This window comes from Penicillium verrucosum (genome assembly GCF_028828655.1).
Source record: "Penicillium verrucosum strain IBT 35672 chromosome Unknown utg000001l_segment0_segment0, whole genome shotgun sequence".
Lineage (NCBI taxonomy): Eukaryota > Fungi > Ascomycota > Eurotiomycetes > Eurotiales > Aspergillaceae > Penicillium > Penicillium verrucosum.
The window spans coordinates 8,331,597-8,348,770 of record NW_026643210.1 but is presented as its reverse complement, the minus strand read 5'-3'; the positions used below and the strand labels follow the sequence as shown (position 1 = coordinate 8,348,770).

The 17,174-nt window shown below is 46.9% G+C and overlaps 7 protein-coding genes across 7 annotated transcripts; 4 read left to right on the top strand and 3 right to left on the bottom strand.

Annotated features, from left to right (window-relative positions):
* Window positions 1-1,580: 1,580 nt before the first annotated feature.
* On the top strand, window positions 1,581-3,132 carry N7516_003016 (uncharacterized protein; the record flags this gene model as incomplete). Its single annotated transcript, XM_057215736.1, has 2 exons — window positions 1,581-2,440; window positions 2,511-3,132. The coding sequence occupies 2 exons, from the start codon at window positions 1,581-1,583 to the stop codon at window positions 3,130-3,132; spliced, it is 1,482 nt and encodes a 493-aa protein (XP_057077619.1).
* Window positions 3,133-5,399: 2,267 nt separating this feature from the next.
* Window positions 5,400-7,773, bottom strand: N7516_003015 (uncharacterized protein; the record flags this gene model as incomplete). The annotated part of the gene is made up of 4 exons (XM_057215735.1): window positions 5,400-6,070; window positions 6,130-6,242; window positions 6,295-7,436; window positions 7,480-7,773. The coding sequence occupies 4 exons, from the start codon at window positions 7,771-7,773 to the stop codon at window positions 5,400-5,402; spliced, it is 2,220 nt and encodes a 739-aa protein (XP_057077618.1).
* Window positions 7,774-8,497: 724 nt separating this feature from the next.
* On the bottom strand, window positions 8,498-9,046 carry N7516_003014 (uncharacterized protein; the record flags this gene model as incomplete). Its single annotated transcript, XM_057215734.1, has 1 exon — window positions 8,498-9,046. One exon carries the CDS (start codon window positions 9,044-9,046, stop codon window positions 8,498-8,500), a length of 549 nt encoding a protein of 182 aa, XP_057077617.1.
* A 497-nt stretch (window positions 9,047-9,543) lies between these two features.
* On the top strand, window positions 9,544-11,238 carry N7516_003013 (uncharacterized protein; the record flags this gene model as incomplete). Its single annotated transcript, XM_057215733.1, has 4 exons — window positions 9,544-9,707; window positions 9,758-10,037; window positions 10,097-10,567; window positions 10,627-11,238. 4 exons carry the CDS (start codon window positions 9,544-9,546, stop codon window positions 11,236-11,238), a joined length of 1,527 nt encoding a protein of 508 aa, XP_057077616.1.
* A 1,508-nt stretch (window positions 11,239-12,746) lies between these two features.
* On the top strand, window positions 12,747-13,061 carry N7516_003012 (uncharacterized protein; the record flags this gene model as incomplete). Its single annotated transcript, XM_057215732.1, has 1 exon — window positions 12,747-13,061. The coding sequence occupies one exon, from the start codon at window positions 12,747-12,749 to the stop codon at window positions 13,059-13,061; it is 315 nt and encodes a 104-aa protein (XP_057077615.1).
* Window positions 13,062-14,033: 972 nt separating this feature from the next.
* On the top strand, window positions 14,034-14,828 carry N7516_003011 (putative cyclin-dependent protein kinase complex component; the record flags this gene model as incomplete). The annotated part of the gene is made up of 1 exon (XM_057215731.1): window positions 14,034-14,828. The coding sequence occupies one exon, from the start codon at window positions 14,034-14,036 to the stop codon at window positions 14,826-14,828; it is 795 nt and encodes a 264-aa protein (XP_057077614.1).
* Window positions 14,829-15,059: 231 nt separating this feature from the next.
* N7516_003010 (hydrogen/calcium exchanger domain-containing protein) lies at window positions 15,060-16,505 on the bottom strand (the record flags this gene model as incomplete). The annotated part of the gene is made up of 2 exons (XM_057215730.1): window positions 15,060-15,651; window positions 15,706-16,505. The coding sequence occupies 2 exons, from the start codon at window positions 16,503-16,505 to the stop codon at window positions 15,060-15,062; spliced, it is 1,392 nt and encodes a 463-aa protein (XP_057077613.1).
* Window positions 16,506-17,174: the final 669 nt, after the last annotated feature.

The window sequence follows — 17,174 nt, the reverse complement described above, 5'->3', positions numbered from 1 at the left end:
CCTAGGAAGTAGTCTGCTTAGTCGATCTAATTAGGTGCAACGTGAGTGGCTGGAGAAGATCGTATGCAGGCAAGCGCGCCAAATGAACGAGTCCCACATACAAGTTTTTCTTTTTTTAAAAAGGGGATTTTTCGGTCTTAAAAAAGCAAAATCGAGGGGCACGACCATACATGGGGATTTGTATGATCTTCTAGCGAGCCAAGCGCGGAAAAGAGAGGTGGGGAGAACATTTGAAGGTACGGAGTCCATGTATGGAATATTTGGATCCTTAGTATTTTATTTCTATTACCCTCTATTGTTTTTTTTATTTATTTTATGATACTACTCAATTTACATGTATGTATTTATTATATAGTTATATAGTTATAGCTTATATTATATTATATATTGTACAAAGTACACATAATCTCAAGATCAGACCACCCAACATCCATCACTCGGCTGAATCAGCTGAAACAGTAGGGCTGTGTCCGGTTATGAATGACGTATCCCTGTAGGTACCGTTAGTACTAACTATATATGTATGTACAGAGTACATAACTAGTTACAGGATAACTAGTTAATCTACATATAGTTACCGTTAGATTAAAGAAAATTACATGCAGATACTACTAGTACATGTATATATGTCTGTAACTAATTTGCATAACTAATACATAACTAGTAAGAGCAATAACAGCCTCATATAATACCATTGTTACCTCCCCCTCCCCCACTTCAAATACTCAAGCGTAAAGAAACAAAAAGCAAAAAAACAACAAAAAAGAAATTACAAAAAAGAAATTACAAAAAAGAAATAACAGACATAACCCAGTCAATACACTCCGGAGGAATTTTCCTGTAGCAGCCCCCACTGTAAACGAGTCCCATGCGTTGCCAAGAGAAGTCACCAACGTGCATGCACCATAGTTATAGTTATATACCTAGGTACGACTACCATATTAAGTACGTACTCTTTCCCCTCCGATCCCTCGATTATTCCCGACATCGGCCGTAAGACCTTTTTTGGGTTTCGAGGAATTACAAATGGCTGTGCTCTGGTTGATCAAGTTGATGTGCATGAAGCATCGAACCTTTTTCTACTTCTTCTTTTATCTTCCTGCATATAGTGGAGTATCTAATATGGTTAAGTATATATATATATATTATATAAATAATATAAATAATAGTATCACCTTGAGGTTTAAAAAAAAAAAACCAAGAAAAAAAAACCAAGAAACATCAAACCATCTTCTCCCCAGTGGAGACGGGATTTCACTGATTGATAAAATTGAAAAAAACACCCGAACCAGAGAAAATACGAAAACTTGGCAAAAAAAGCTCAAGCGAGGGCTTCAGAGACCTTCAGGAAAGGATCCACTTGGTCAGGTTATCTGATCCGCTCTTCTTCGAGAGGAACCATATAAAGTCTTTTTCCCTTCCCTGCTTTTCCTTTCTTTCTTGGAAAGGATTCCAAAAAAAAAAAAAAACACCCCATTGAAGCTTTTGGATTTCCCTTTTCGGTTGTATATAGTTACACTTTTTCGACATTTTTCTTACCTTTTACCTTTCGATCTTAAAAAAAAATCTCTGGAATCGTCATGGAGCCCGTTACCCGCAAGTCGGAGCTCTCCTTCCTCAACGATATGGTGCCACGCACCCAACCCCAGTCAGCTAGGTCGCTGTTGCGACCCACCGGCGCGGATGAGATGCACGATCTGCTCTGTGTTGGATTCGGCCCAGCTTCACTCGCTGTTGCCATTGCCCTGAATGATTCTATGGACCCCACCCTGGGTGCCTTGAAAGACCCCAACTTCAAGCCCAAGGTTTGCTTCCTGGAGAAGCAGAACCAATTCGCCTGGCACTCCGGTATGCTAGTCCCGGGCTCGCGTATGCAGATTTCTTTCATGAAGGATCTCGCTACTATGCGCGATCCCCGCAGCAGCTTCACTTTCCTCAATTACCTGCACCACAAGAAGCGTCTCATTCACTTCACCAATTTGGGTACTTTCCTGCCTGCCCGTGTGGAATTCGAGGACTACATGCGCTGGTGTGCCCTGCGCTTTGACAACGTCGTCAACTACGGCGAGGAAGTGGTTGAGGTTGTCCCTGGTCCCACCAATTCCCGTGATATTGTTGAATTCTTTACCGTCGTCTCGCGCAACACCGGTACTGGCGAGATCTCTTCCCGCAACTCCCGCAAGGTCGTCATTGCCCTCGGTGGCAAGGCTAAGATGCCTCCTGGTTTCCCCCAGGATCCCCGCATCATGCACTCCTCCAAGTACTGCACTCACCTGCCCCAGATGCTGAACGACGAGATGGCCCCTTATAACATTGCCGTCGTAGGCAGTGGCCAAAGTGCCGCTGAGATCTACCACGATTTACACCGCCGCTACCCCAACTCGCGCACAACCCTGATCCTCCGTGATACCGCTCTACGTCCCAGTGATGACTCTCCCTTGTACGTTTCCACAAAATACCCAGCTCTGAAAGAACTTAAACCCAGCTAACCTTCTTTTTCTTTTTTCTAGTGTGAACGAAATCTTCAACCCCGAGCGCGTAGACAAATTCTACGAGATGAGCGCCGAAGAACGCAAGAAACGCATTGCTACCGAAAAAGCCACCAACTACAGTGTGGTTCGCCTGGAACTGATCGAGTCCATTTACAACGACATGTACCTGCAGCGAGTGGAGAACCCAGACGAGACACAATGGCAGCAACGCATCCTCGCCGAGACCAAGGTCGCCCGGATCGAACATCACAACGCATCGAACCGCATGCGCATCCATGTCAAGTCAGTCAAGAATGATAGCGAAGGCAAGGAAGTGTTGGATGTTGATGCGCTGATGGTTGCGACGGGCTACCTCCGCGACGCGCATGAGGGACTCCTCGAGAACGTGCGTAGCTTGCGACCCGCCGGCGCATCGGCCTGGAATCCTGGCCGGGATTACCGTGTCTCGCTCGACGGTGCCAAGGTCAGTGCGCAGGCTGGTATCTGGCTGCAGGGTTGCAATGAGAAGACCCACGGTCTGAGTGATTCTTTGCTGTCGGTGCTGGCCGTGCGGGGTGGTGAGATTGTTAACTCCGTCTTTGCGGATCAGTTAGCAGGCGCTTCCTCGGTGCAGGACACCCGGGTGCGCGCTATGCTATAGAAAAGGTGTGGGGGAAAAAACAAACAACACAAAATGTGACATGATCGTCGTTTTCGTGTCTCGGGTTTGCTTTTTGGAAAGTGGGCCGAGATTTTTAAATTATGTCCGGCGAGACAGCTCTCGATGATGACCCCCTCCCTTTTGCTGTTTGTTCTAGGTGAAACATTTAGACATCCTGTGTATTTAGATTCTTCTTCTTCTTTTTTTTTTCGCATTAATGATGAGCTTTTCTTTTTTTTTTTTCCCTTCAATTTCATTTCTTCCAAACCCACGAATACAAACCGATCATAACTTACGGTCCCTGTAAAACCCCAGGCAGGTAATAAGTACCGAAGCTTGTGGAGTAGAATCGGCGTACTCCGTACACCGTTCCGATCGGAAGTTGTACGGTAAAAACAGTTTTTTATCGAAAAATATGTTTGAAAAATATGTTTGTCTTGGCAATTGCGGGACAAGCTGGGAAAACTGAAATCCATCGCTTATCAAGCTGACGCTGATCGGTGCCGATCCCAATTCGGGGTGGTAAGTCTAGTAGTAAGTACTAATGATATGTTGTATTGTTATAGATTGGTCTTTGCTTCTCTGACATTTTATTTTATTTCTTTCAACACGAAATCAAGAAATAAACGAAATAGACAATCCCCGAGTCCAAAAGGTCAATACAACATAATCACATCAAATCAGATAAATGCAAGTGGGTCCTGCATGGATCAGATAAGTTGAAATTTTTATCTGATCGAAGACTTGGCTGGGCAGTTTTGCTTTTTTTCTTTTGCTTTTTTTCGGTATTTTATATTACTAGATGTCTTTCTTTTTTAAAAAAGAAAAAAAAATTTAATTGGGTAACTTCTCTTGTCTTCATACAATACCTAGTGGGAATGTACAATGTACAGTTCATGAAATTCCGCACTAAGTCAAAGTGGCTTCCTAAGACTCCATCGCCTGCCTAGTCGAGACTCGTCTTTGCCGAGATGGATCCCACATACGCACTGTTATGATTTTGGTGATTGTAAATTTTTATCCTTTGCTTTTGTAATCGGAAACCGCGCTTCCATAGGCATCACATCGTACGACAATATAAATTATATCAAAAATATATAAATTATAGCACATGTAGATCCTGTACCCCTTTTTCCCCTAAAGAAATTCGCATACCTAATCTGTGCTGATTTACATAATAGATGCTGTATTCTACTCAAAAGACCCCATAACATCCATGCATATGCCTCGTGTTTGTCTCCATAGATCCATGGACTAGGCCGGTACCCGAGAGATTAGATCTTCCTCAATTTCCCACTAGGTTTCGGCTCTCTCTTCGGCGATATCGGATGTCTCCCCCGTCTGTCGTTCGTCTTCATACCGAGGTAGGTTTCAGATTGGGCTTTTGTGATTCGGACTTGTTTCGAGCTCCATTATTGAAAGCCGTTGAATGAACCCTATACCGTATAATAACATTGTACCCTTGACCGCTACATTATGAGAAAGTTCAGGCCCACCAAAGAAACATCAGGCCACACTGGACTCTCGGCCGTCAAGCATTCCTCGTCCCTGAAAGGCTGCAACCCTGCAGCCAAGGTTGACTACTGCCGCTATCCCCGGTGCCAGAGTGCCAGAGTGCCAGGATCGTAAGCTACAGAAGTACCTTGCCACCTAGTGTGCGCTGGCATATGCACCCCCAGAGCTCCCATGCAGGTACGTTTCACAGTGTAATGCGTAATGTAAAGTGTAAACCTGTCAATACATATCATATGTACCTGGACCTAGACCCAGTTGGACGCACCAATCAGCCCCGTTCGGACGGAATAGCACTGCCCTTCCCAGGTAGGTATCTTTCCAGAAACCCCGAGAGAAGATCCGGAACTCGGCTTTTATGCAATGCGTTTGATGCTTAGCTGCAGGGTCAATGCAGGGCCAAGAGACGATCTATCTTATCTGACAGGAATGTGAATTTGCGGGGGAAGGGATCGAGGTTGAGGACCTTGGACGCTATAAGCGGGTTGGTCATGTATACCAGATAGTCTCTTCCTGTTGCTCAAAATCCAAGTCATCTCCCATAATAGTATATAGTAAAAGAAATCATTAATGTCTGACGTCAACTGTACAGGATCCGTTCTAAATGTAAAATGCAAACATTTGCTCGTGCCACGTGCAGCTCCAATAATGCAACACCGCGCTGATTTGCATAATAAAACACAGAGTACAAGGATATCAATGCAGAATCTGGTATCAAAAAAACATATGCCAACGCGCTCGGATCTCAGATCGGCTTACACCATGCGTTCGGGGTCCTCGCCGGCAACGCTGCGGTAGCCAGGTCCCTCGTTGGACCGGTTGCCGGTATGTATGCGCATTGGCGTTTCGTACATATCATGGTAGTTTATCACCTCGCCGCCGAGCATCGCTGCCCCAGTCTGACGCTTACCAAAGAGTGGAGCCGGGTCACACCAAAAGTCGCGGCAGTTGGTGACAACACCACGGGAGAAGGGGTTGCGGGGGCGAGCCGCTTGAGGTCCGTCGCGGAGGCCGTCCTTGGCGGTGGTCCAGAAAGCGTCGATTCCGAGGAGAGATGACCATTGTTGGATGCAGCCATTTTTCCGTCGGTGTGGGAGAGGGCCGCCGAGGGCCGGGTTGGGTCCTTGTCCGGAAGCCGAAAGACCAGCAGCTTCCATCGACGTGGTTCCGGCGGTCATGGCCGATGCAAAGGCTTGGGAGCTTGGGTAGGACCTGTCGACGTGGTGACCGCGCATGTTCTCGTAGGTTGTCTGGTTACGGGAGATCTGGACGAGCTGGACGGCGCACAGCATCGTGACCCAGACCAGCTGGAGGGTGATCCACACATTAAGAATCAGCGTGAAGGGGTCGCGGGAGGCGTAGTCACACAGTGTGTCGTTGATAACATTGCAAGTAGCATTGGTAGGAGCGGGGAGAGAATTGATATCTGTATCATATTAGTTGACCGATCCTCGGTAATATTTTCCCTCGTCACGAAGTACTCACAGGCAATAGTCAGCTGCACAAACAGGATGATGCCAACTTCGAGGGAGACTATATAGAGAACAAAATGGCGGAGATTGTTCGCTCCAACGCAGTTATCAATCCATGGGCAATGGCTATTCAAGAATTAGTGGTCAGACCAAGAGAAAACTATCAAGACACACATACTGATCATGTTTCGCAACGCAGCGCCCACAACGCCGACAGTGCCTGCTCCGGAGTGGCTTTCGTGTCATACAGGGGATGCAAAAGTTCTCTTCGTCAAACTTCCACTGCTCGAATAGCTCCCTAACAATCTCTCTCTGTTGATTTCTGCTGCTCACTTTCGGCACATAACCAGGGTCCTGGACCATGGAAAAAATGTAGAAATAAGCAGTCAAGCAGAAGAAGACTGCAAACAAGATGTTCAGGATCGGCGACGATGAGTAGGTTGCTGGCAGCACCTTGAAAGCATAGCGGAAGCCAACCCAGAACAACGTACCTGCAAAGACACCAGCTAGATATGGTGTTTTTTGCAGAACGCGATATTCCATAGGCCCCTTGTTCGCAAATTGCTGTGCAACATACTGCATCCCGAATAGTGTCACTAGAACGAGGGGCACAGCAACGAAAATCGCCAGGTTACTGAGCATCCAGATGGTAACCAGGATCATCAAGAAAGGCCAGAGGAAGAAGAACTTGGCCATGATGCTCTTGTTGCGTACGAAGCTTGCAAGGCCCAGAGGCACCACTTTCTGGGTGCCATCAGGTTCAAAACCACGCTCGTTGAGCGAGCGGTACCAAACACGCAGGGTGTTCATCTCCTGCGCCACAGTTGCAGGTGATTTTCCATCGCGGGTCTTGGCGAAACGGTCGGTGCCGTATTCAAGCAACTTCAGAACACAGGGCATCGAGCCCTTGACCAGCGCCCAATGAAGCGGTGTCAAGCCACCTTCGTCCACGGCATTTGCATTGGCGCCCCATCGCAGGAACAAATCCACACAGGCAGGATACCCCTTGTATGCAGCCCACATCAGCCCAGTATGTCCTTGTTGGTCTACAACGTCCACAGGGATCTCTTGGTGTAGAAGCAGCACGACTAGGAAAGCGTTGCCATCAATGGTCGCGAGGTGTAGGATGTTGTATCCTTGAACGTCCGTCAGGAGGGGATCCCCTCCATTCTGGAGCAGGAGGTTCACAATATAATAATGACACCGTTGGGCAGCCCACATGGCTGGTGTTGCCACCGATTCTCCTCCTTTGGCATTGACGTCGGCCCCAGAGTCGATCAGGAATCTACACATCGCATATTGATTGTTGATTGCCGCCCACTAGAAAGAGACAATGCGGTTAGTAAAGAGATCTTGGTTGTACGTTGTGCTGGGTTGTAACGAACATGCAGCGGTGTAATCCCCTCCTCGTCGCGGTGGTTCGCGGTGAACTTTTTAGCCGTGAACAGTTTCTGCATAGTGCCAATCTCCCCCATCCGAGCCAACTGCATAATATCCTCCCCCAGAGGGATTGAGCCTTTGGGGGATCAGGGCGCAAGCTCTTCATTTCCACATCGTTTGGAGGAGTGAGTGTCCCGTTGCCATTTGAGGCGGAGGTGGAACCGGAGGTCGGGCCCGGGCTGGGGTCCCAAGATTCTGGAGAGGTTTTGGTAGACATTTTTGGTTGTCTACTGTTTAATATGTATCGAATGCCACTTGGGGGCTGGAAAGGAGGCTCGATTCGAGGACTGGACTGTTTTGATACGGTAGTCTAAAGGAACATCGCGGTTCCGTCGCCGGCGCATCCACTGAGGTTGAATTGGTTTTTAGGGAGCACAACTCAGAAAGTATAAAAGATGGTCAGGTAAATGGTCGGAGGTAAATGGTAAGTGGTTAAACAGAATCCAGAGTGTTGGAAGGTTGAGAAGGCGGACTCGGATTTGCGGAGACGCTAATCGACACGCGTCGGCAGGTACACTTATGCTTGTGCCTTGTTGTATGTTGTATGTTGTATTCTGTACTCTGTACTCTGTACTTTGTAGTGAAGTTGAAAACAAGTTTAATCTAATTCTCTAATTCTAATTCTCACCTCCAAGGATGTACTAATTGCTCCTTTTTTTTTTGAGATTACTCAGCCACAGGCAGCCGCATTCTCTCGGCCTCTCTTCTCGGTTGATCTGCCGATCTTTATATATCAGCTTATATGCGATAGTTACAAGTCATATATAACTATATGGAGTATATACAAACCCATTGTTGGCTCTTACAAACTAATAGAGTCTCTCTATATCTTACTTTAAAACCCAACAGCCTCGGGTCTACAACTCGTTTCTTACTTGGATTCCTTCATATTCTGCAGTTATGTATATCATATTGACCTATAAAGAAACTAGAACCCCAAATCAAAAATTACCGGCATGTGCACCCGGGCACTCGGGCGTGCAATTGGGACCAGGCTTCGGGAAGCGATTCATACGAGTCCAAAGGCCAAAAAGAAGTGCAGCTCTACCGTCATCCGGTCCCTGGGACCCAATCTGCCATCTACGATCTTCATCCTTGGCCATGCGATCAAAGCTCCGCGCATACTCATCCTCCTCGGAATAGCCGTCAATAGTAAGTCGTCCTATCTGCATAGACAGCATATTGAACATCTTCGAAACTGTGAGAGGGAGCTGCCCGTCCTTGATAGTGACCAGCTCAGCGATCTCGACTATAATATCTGAGAGGTTGCAGCACCGGTCCGAAAAACAGCCGCAAGTCAGCTCGTTGGGATGATCTGAATGCTCCGTCCATCCAGAGAGTGTGTTAGCTATACGACGAAGCTCGGTTTGGATTGTCGCGACGTCCAGGCCTGAAATATCCCCGGCAGCCAGTCCCTCGATGTATAACACGAAATCATTTCGCGAGTCGTCGAAAGATTCTCGCAAGGCCTGCAGGGTTATTGTGTCCATATTGATGATTAGTGTAGGTGTCCGGATAGAAATATTTGGTTAGATGGCTGGAGTCGAGGGTGATGTACTATTCAACCCTTTTATACTCGAGCATTCAATCTTCGTTGGCTTCTGAAATACAATGCTCTTTGTCTATGGACCAACAAAGGCTGAAAGATATATATAATAATCCCAAATGAACAATCAGAGGTTCTTTCGAGGCTATGTAACTCAGTTTATCCTCCTTAATGGATTTGTATAAAGAACTTGTAACTATAAAGAATCTCGGGGCTTTGATATACTTGCATGATATATTTTCTACAGCTTCTCCCGAGAGTTGTTCATAATATAGATATATAAATATAAAAGTAGATATTACAATAACGTCCAATTAGCAAGTAACTATAATACTCTGTACTCTGTACTCTGTACCCAGACCGATCAACTAAGGTGGAGCTCCACTCTCGGAGCTCCTTGTTTATCAGGTCTCCGCATCACAACTCCCCTCAAAAACAACAATGGAAGACACTTTGACCGACAAGCTCATATCAATTCTCAAGGTTCGAAATATCCCAGTCAAGCGGGAGGTGATTGAGTCGGCATTGGAGGATGATAGAAATGCGCAATGGGCGTCTACGCATCTCCGTCCCGACACCCTGCTATCAAAAGATGAACTCGCGTTGTACGTTTGATTCGTACCCCTAATTACAGGACATCACTGACTAGAGTTAGATACCTCAAGCTTGAAAACTCCGGTGCTCTTCAACCTATTCTCAGCAACCCAGACCTCGGCGCAACACGGCCTATCCTCGAAGACGAACTCCGCAACGCGATCGAGTCCCTTGAAGCCTCAACGGCAACAATTCAGAAACAGACCGAGACTTTAAACTTCCAATGTGCAAGCCTTAATAAGCAATTGGGTCTGGAAAAGAATGTGGAGCAGCAGCGGAGCCGGGATATCGCTCGGCTGCAAAAGAAACATGAAGCGGGGAGGCAAAATACAACAATGGCGGTATGGGGCATGTCTGTTACAACACACCGTCGCGTGTTGCTGATCCTAATTCGATGTAGGCAATTGAGCTTGCAGATGAGTTGGAGGCCGATTTTAAAACCGCGACGGACAAGTCGGGCGCGGAAAGCAAGAGAATACTCGCCTCTCTGTCTACCCGATTAAAGAAGGACGACAAGGCACTCGCAAGTCTGGAAACGCTCATGTCCAGCATAAAGTATCGTGGGAATGATGCATCTACGGTCAAGCGCACCAACCATCTGAGTGCGATGCTGTCAGACTACGTGGCGGAGGAAATACACTATCGTCTCGATCGACTATATCTGGAAACAATTCACGCAGGCGGCTCAAATTCCCATGCCATGGATGGGGTAACGAGCACTGCCCTCGAGGAAGAACTAGAATCTCTGTATCCGGAGATCGAAATCTTGGCAGAAATGTCAACCAGGCAGCAATTCCATGAGCCTATCCTCCGTGAACTCCAGAACGAGCACGACCAGCTGCGAGTGGCGTCGCAGGAGAAACTAGAACAGGTATGAGGCTCTACCTCGGCACATGCATCGATCAACAATGAACTAATCCATACTTCTAGGCACTCGACATGTTGATCGAAATGACTTTGTCAAAGCAAGATCTCACAAACCAACTCGGGGTCCGGGAGTCGTCCTTGGAACTGTTAGAACAGCTAGCCGTGTTATATCAATCCGAAGCAGGCAGCGAACTCGTTACACAGCCATCATCCCGACGAGAGTCTCTGCGACGCCGATCGTTACAACCAGGCCTCCTTCTCGCCACCCGCATGCCCACTGCGCCTGTAGCTGCCCAACCATCACTCGAAAGAATTTTGAGGAGTGTTGGTGTACCACCGGAATCAATCCTCCACCCACGCGAGAATGGAGGGGTTAGTGACCTCCATGAGAAGCGATATCACATTTCCGAAACACTTCGTGGCCTCAGTATAGCTGTAGACGCCCCTCTGGTGACTTCTTTGGCACCGTTGGATAATGCATCCCAGCTTCTTTGTTGCTCACTGCACGCCAACTCTCGCTATGAAACCTCACTGCGCGATCCTTCGGAGGAATCAACGCTCTCGGGCCTCGAGAAAGAACTCACCAGTCTTCAAAATGGGATCCACAAGCTCAATTTGGATGTTCTCCACCAGCGTGATAGCAATCAAGAGAGATTAATTGAGAGGTGGACATAGGAATTGTGGCGAAGCTTCGCTGCCCAGACCCGGTCCCCCCTCACCTTTCTTTCTTTTTTTTTTCTTTTCTTTCTTCATCGTTCTATTGTTACTATGAATCTGCGCATTCATGAATGAGATTCCGTCTGATCTCACAGTCGAAGATGTCAATGGTTGGCTCTTAATCGCCGTTGGTTGTTTTAGCGCCAAAGTGGCTTGACCTCTGATTTGACGCTTGGCGGTGGCTGAAGGATTCCTTCACCACCTGGGCAGTGCCTGGATGACTTACTCCTGAATAATGTTGCGCAGTGAATATTTCAGGCAGTGATGCCAGTCATTGTACAGGGCATAGGACACTATTCTCCGAAAAAGTTGGTGTTGGTTGTGCTATGGACAATAACAGGTCGCGTCGTATCTTGACGCTCCACGTGCCTCTTCAAGTTGTGCCTCACTTGGGAGCATCTTGCTAATCACACTATATCAGGCAGTGATATGATCTCCTTTCGGAGATGAAAATCCAACTTTGCATTCCTAGTGTGGTGGAAGAAGTTGAACATAGGACTTTATCACCAGGCAACTAGTCTTCAAACCCGCTGACTCGTTGAACTGAGCCCTGGTGACCCCCAGGTTTGTATTACTCATTTCTGGGAGAGAGAGAGAGAGAGATAATATCAAATATCAATATTTAATAACTTTGTCATAGGTCTTTTTTCTGCAAGGAGAGGTTGTTTTGAAATTCATGTTCATTGTTGATATCTCATCAGGCTCTTTGTTTTCAATCTATATCCGACCTTTACTTTGTCAAGTCTTTTTGTTTCGAGTCAAATATACCAATACTCTTCTCTATCTTTACTCTTTGAAAGGAATCACCTGCTTTGCCATTGTCCACATGTCTTACACATATTGTGTCCGGCAATTCGCCTGTGCTGTAATCAACGAGGTTCGTCGAATCCCATTGCTTTATTTCTTTATTTCTTTATTTCTTTATTTCTTTATTTCTTTATTTCTTTATTTCTTTATTTCTTTATTTCTTTATTTCTTTATTTCTTTATTTCTTTATTTCTTTATTTCTTTATTTCTCTATTTTTCTATTTTTCCCCAACAACTCCCTTGTTTCAAGGGTGTCTTTGTTTCCAGATGCATTGTTCCGGGCTCATTTATCATCACTCTATTGCCCTCGAAGTTATCCTCGGGTTTCATCGAGTATCGAGAAGAAATTAACAGAAGACAGAGAATACGACAGCGCACATACCTAGACTCGACAGATATGAGGTACCAACCTTCCTATTCGGTTTACAGATCAGAACCTGTTCGGGACTTCAGTTCCCGGTATGGACCGCCAGTCCATGAACCGCCAGTCCATGAACCGCCTTCCAGACTCTTTGTGGTTGATCCCCCGGACTATGAAATGGCCTCTCATTATGCTAGAAGGAGATATGACTCAAATGTGCGATTGTCGGTCAAATTAGAGACACGACAGCCTCGGTACAACAAAACACACAAGAAAGTTCGGTTCGATGACTCCCGTTATGAGTGTGAAATTAGATACCCGACACAGAGTCCCTCACGAGGATATGAACCTGAATTCAGATACCCGCAATATTCCTCGCGAGACCCCCGATCCCAGAATACCTGGGACTCAACCCCTACTGCTATTCGGTACGAAACAAGAGAACCGAAGGTCATTCGCCATGGATTACATGAAATATCGGGCTCAGGTCGGCGCCTCCTTAGACAACGCGGACGAGGGCCATCCATTTGGTCGCTCCATCCGCATTAGGTCGCTCGCGTATATATCTTCACCGGGGAACCAGCGTGTCGAGACATTCGCAGATATTGGATAAAACCGCTCCCCTGGTTATTGAGGATGTCTTTCCTTCCATTTTTTTCAGCAGACTACGGGTCTAAACTGGACTGAACATTTATCTTTTCCTCCTAATCCCGGCATAAGCCTCGAGAACAACACTACCAATCCTGGCAGACTCTCGACGATGACACGAGTTGTATGTGTGGGTGTCGGTCAGATGGGAGACGCCTGCGACACTGAGCTTAACAATTATGTTGGCCTGACTGCAACGGAGCTATCGCGTCTCTAACTTCACTGACAATCGTGCATATGACTCGTATTGTCGTCGAGAGTCTGCTAGGATTGGTATGTGAGTCTCGTGCCGGGATCGGGAGTTTTGAGCCTTTTTTTTTTGTATTTTGTATTTTTTTTTTTTTTTTTTTTTTTTTTGTATGGAACTGGGCTGAATATATAGGGGTTTGGGTTGTTTCTATTTTGTTTTCTGATCTGAGGGAATATACTCTGTGTACTTTGTATAGTTACCTAGGTAGATTCCTACAACATAAGTCCCAATGTTAAAGGTCACATGTGGCGATTTGCTTATCTCCCCTTTTTTGCCTCGTCGCTATTCTCCTTGTGTTCATTCCGAATCCATTTAATTCAATATCTCATTCGATTTATATTCGCAGGTATCTAGTTTATTAGTATTTAGATTTCAAGGTGAGTTGAATATTTTTGGGGATTAATGATCAGGCTCTCATTCCATGTAGAACTCCCAAAACAACTTACCACCCTCACCCCACGATACGACTTCTACAAAGAGCACCCTCCGTCTCCCCCCGTTAATCGAACTCGAGATCCGCACCATAAAGAGAGCCCAAGTCCCAACAGAGGCCAGAAACCACTTGTTGGAAAATGAGATACCCAGCCGGGGAACCACCATCCACCCCAAGGTCCAGGTGCCCTCTACTCGCAACCTACCAAGCCCGCACCTGCGCGTAGCAGTGAAAACAATCCACACGTGCACACCATGGCCACCGCCGTAACACAAACCACAACCATGTCCGTGTCCCAAGACACAGATTCCAACCAAAACGCAAACCCCGCGCCAACCATGCTGAAACTCGGCTCGCCGCTGGATAATATTGACCGTCAACAGCCCGACGATCCTGATTCGTCGCGGACCCCCGCCGCCGTGTTTGATATTTCGCCCGAGGCTGCATTGCACTTGCTTTGTTTGAATATTGAGCGGCTAGGCGCTTACTTTGCCCAGAAACCTGTCGGCACCGATGAGCTGCATGTGCATGGCCCCGCGCCTCTGGATTACAATACCCCTGCGGAGGACGAACCCGAGGTGAATACTGTCGGGTTGCATGTTAAGGACTCGGATGACCCTGTTGACCCTGTAAGGGCGACAGAAGAGGCGATCCAAATGGCCATCTTGGCGAAGAAGTTTCTGTCAAAGAAGGTGCCGCCGATCCCATTGAACGAGTATCTGCTTCGTTTACATAGGTACTGTCCTATGTCTACGGCAGTCTATCTCGCAGCTAGCGTGTATATATCTAAGATGACCCTGGTCGAGAATGTGTTAAGGGTTTTGCCCAAGAATATGCACAGGCTTGTGCTTGCTGGTGTTTGGGTTGCGTCAAAGGCTCTAGAGGATCTGAGCTATCCCCATAGCCGGGTTGCGAAGGTCGGTGGAGTCAGTGAGCAGGAATTGTCAAAACTCGAGATCAGCTTTTGTTTCCTGGCCGACTTTGAGCTGCGTGTTGATGCGCAGATGTTGATGAATGAAGCCTTACGCCCTCCGACTACCCTGGAATAACATCCAGCCAGATCATATACTGTGTTTTGTCTCATATGAGGTCATATTACATTATGTGGCCTTATCTGACTAGCTAGGTGCTGTCTGATGTTCAAACAGTTATTTACTCTGACCATCTATGGAGCTTTAGTCTAACCCCCCATCAAACTCCCCAAAAACACCAACCATGAGTGATATACAGTATGCAATATATTCGCGAATCGAACACGCTTGAAAAGAAATACCGGACGGTCAAGTCTGGTTTGTCGAGGCCATGTGCACTGGAGGATAGTACCAAGTGCAAACAGCGATGATGAAGTAAACCAGCACACAAAGAGCACCTTCAAGGTAATTGGACTTGCCATCTCGCAAGAAATTCCCAACGACCAGAATCGAGAGCACCAGGAGGACAACCATGAAGATCTCGAAATTCAAGCTCATATCCTTGTCCATACCCCAGCCAACAATGACGGTGAGCGGTGCGTTCAGCAGTGCTGTCTGGATTGAAGGGGCGAGACAGTGGAAGAGTGCAAAGTTGATCTGGTTGTCCCAGGCTTCATCGATGGCCGTGAGGTGCTCGGCGGCCTTTTCCACCAGAGGGACGAGAATCAGACCGAGAAAATTGTCCGAGACGCCGCGCTCCACGATATACTCGATTTCTTGGACTAGGAAGACGGCGGACATGCAGACGCATGCCAGGGAAATGGCGATGACAACGAAGCATTCTATCATGGTGAGCTTTGCCCTCGCCGCTTCTTCGTGTCGATCTTCATCGTGGTGTTCGTCTTTCTCTAGAATCTCATCGAAAATGGAGTTGTGGCTGTGCAGGTTGAAGAAAAGATATCTATCGCAGAGGTGTCAGTGATTAGAACTATAAGTAAGAGCTCAGGCTACTCACATCAAAAATGCTACGAGAAGGATCACCGAAGTGGCACGGCTAATCGTCAAGGCATATTCGTTCAATTGCGCCAGAGTGAAATGTTCGTTGACGCTTCCACGCAGCGCAGAGTAGAATGCACTCGGAATCAACAGACCAAACCCGGCGACAAGGAGCAACCCAGTACCAACTTCACTGATGGCTTCGTGGAAGGTTTGCTCATGACGCTTGATACCGCCGACAAAGAAACACATTCCCAGGCAAAGTAGGAGATTTGCCATGATGGAACCGAGAATAGCGGCCTGGATGACAGGAATCAGATCCGAGTGTTCGGTCCGGCCATGATTATACAACAACACCATAAACAGCACGAGTTCCACCACCGCGCCCAAAGTTGTTTCCACAACAATACCTATCATCTTTGGCAACTTTTTGGCTAGTTCTCCGCCGGCAAAGCCGAGCACGTTTGCCGAGGGTACCATGGCGATGTAATTGAGGCTGAAGATCCAGACGTGAAGATCGGGTCGCGCAAAATAAATGGCGATTGCGGCGGGAACAAATGGCCAGAGGATATTCACCACCATCGAAAGCGTGCAGACACTCTTAAAGCATACCTTGAGCAGATGCCATGGGTGAATTCCACTTCGACCGCTCTCTCCAGCTGTGTCCACTCGAAATAAGGCCCATGCTCGTTTAGAAGTGGTGGAGTTGGTGGGTAAGATCGAGTTCTGCGAGGGCTTCTCCTGGACGGTCTTCGACGGGTCACTCCCACGGAGACGGAGGTCAGGGTTCTGTGAATGGGTTGACCTGATTGAGCCCATTTTTTTTTGAGGAAAAAAGAACCCCCGATAGCTCTTCCGTATAGATCGGGAGGATGGAAAAAGTATACGCAAGGTACTAGACTGGGAGACTAAAATTCAAAATCAAAATCAAAATCAAAATCAAAATGGGAAACTCGATAAATGCTAGAAGAAAAGATGCAGGGGACAAGAAGAAAGCAAAAAGCAAAAAGCAAAAAGCAAAAAGAGCTGGGGGGACTGCAGAGACTATACAGCGTCTGGGCATACACCAACAATATAAAGGAGGCCAAATCAAAACAGTGGGATGCGCTGGCATTTCACTGAGCCAATCAGCCCCCTCGAATATTTCAAGCTGAACAGCCAGGAGTTCTTGGCATAGATAGTTACGGAGTACAGTACTCTATGATGTTTTTCCCGTGAATGTTGTATCTCATGTCCCGTATTGGGGTTGGGCTCAGAAAGAAATATATATATAGTTATATATATATATATATATATTAGTGATGATACTGCTATGCTCGGCCTTCAGAATAGGCCTCTCTCGAAAATATCTGTGTATTATTCCTATTCCTTCTTTCAGGGGATGAAACGCCAATCGAGAGTTGTGGGGATCCATTCCTTGCACAGCCACGGCCTTAGACCTTTTAAGTACAACATACGGAGTACTCCGTCTAGAGTATATTGTAGCTT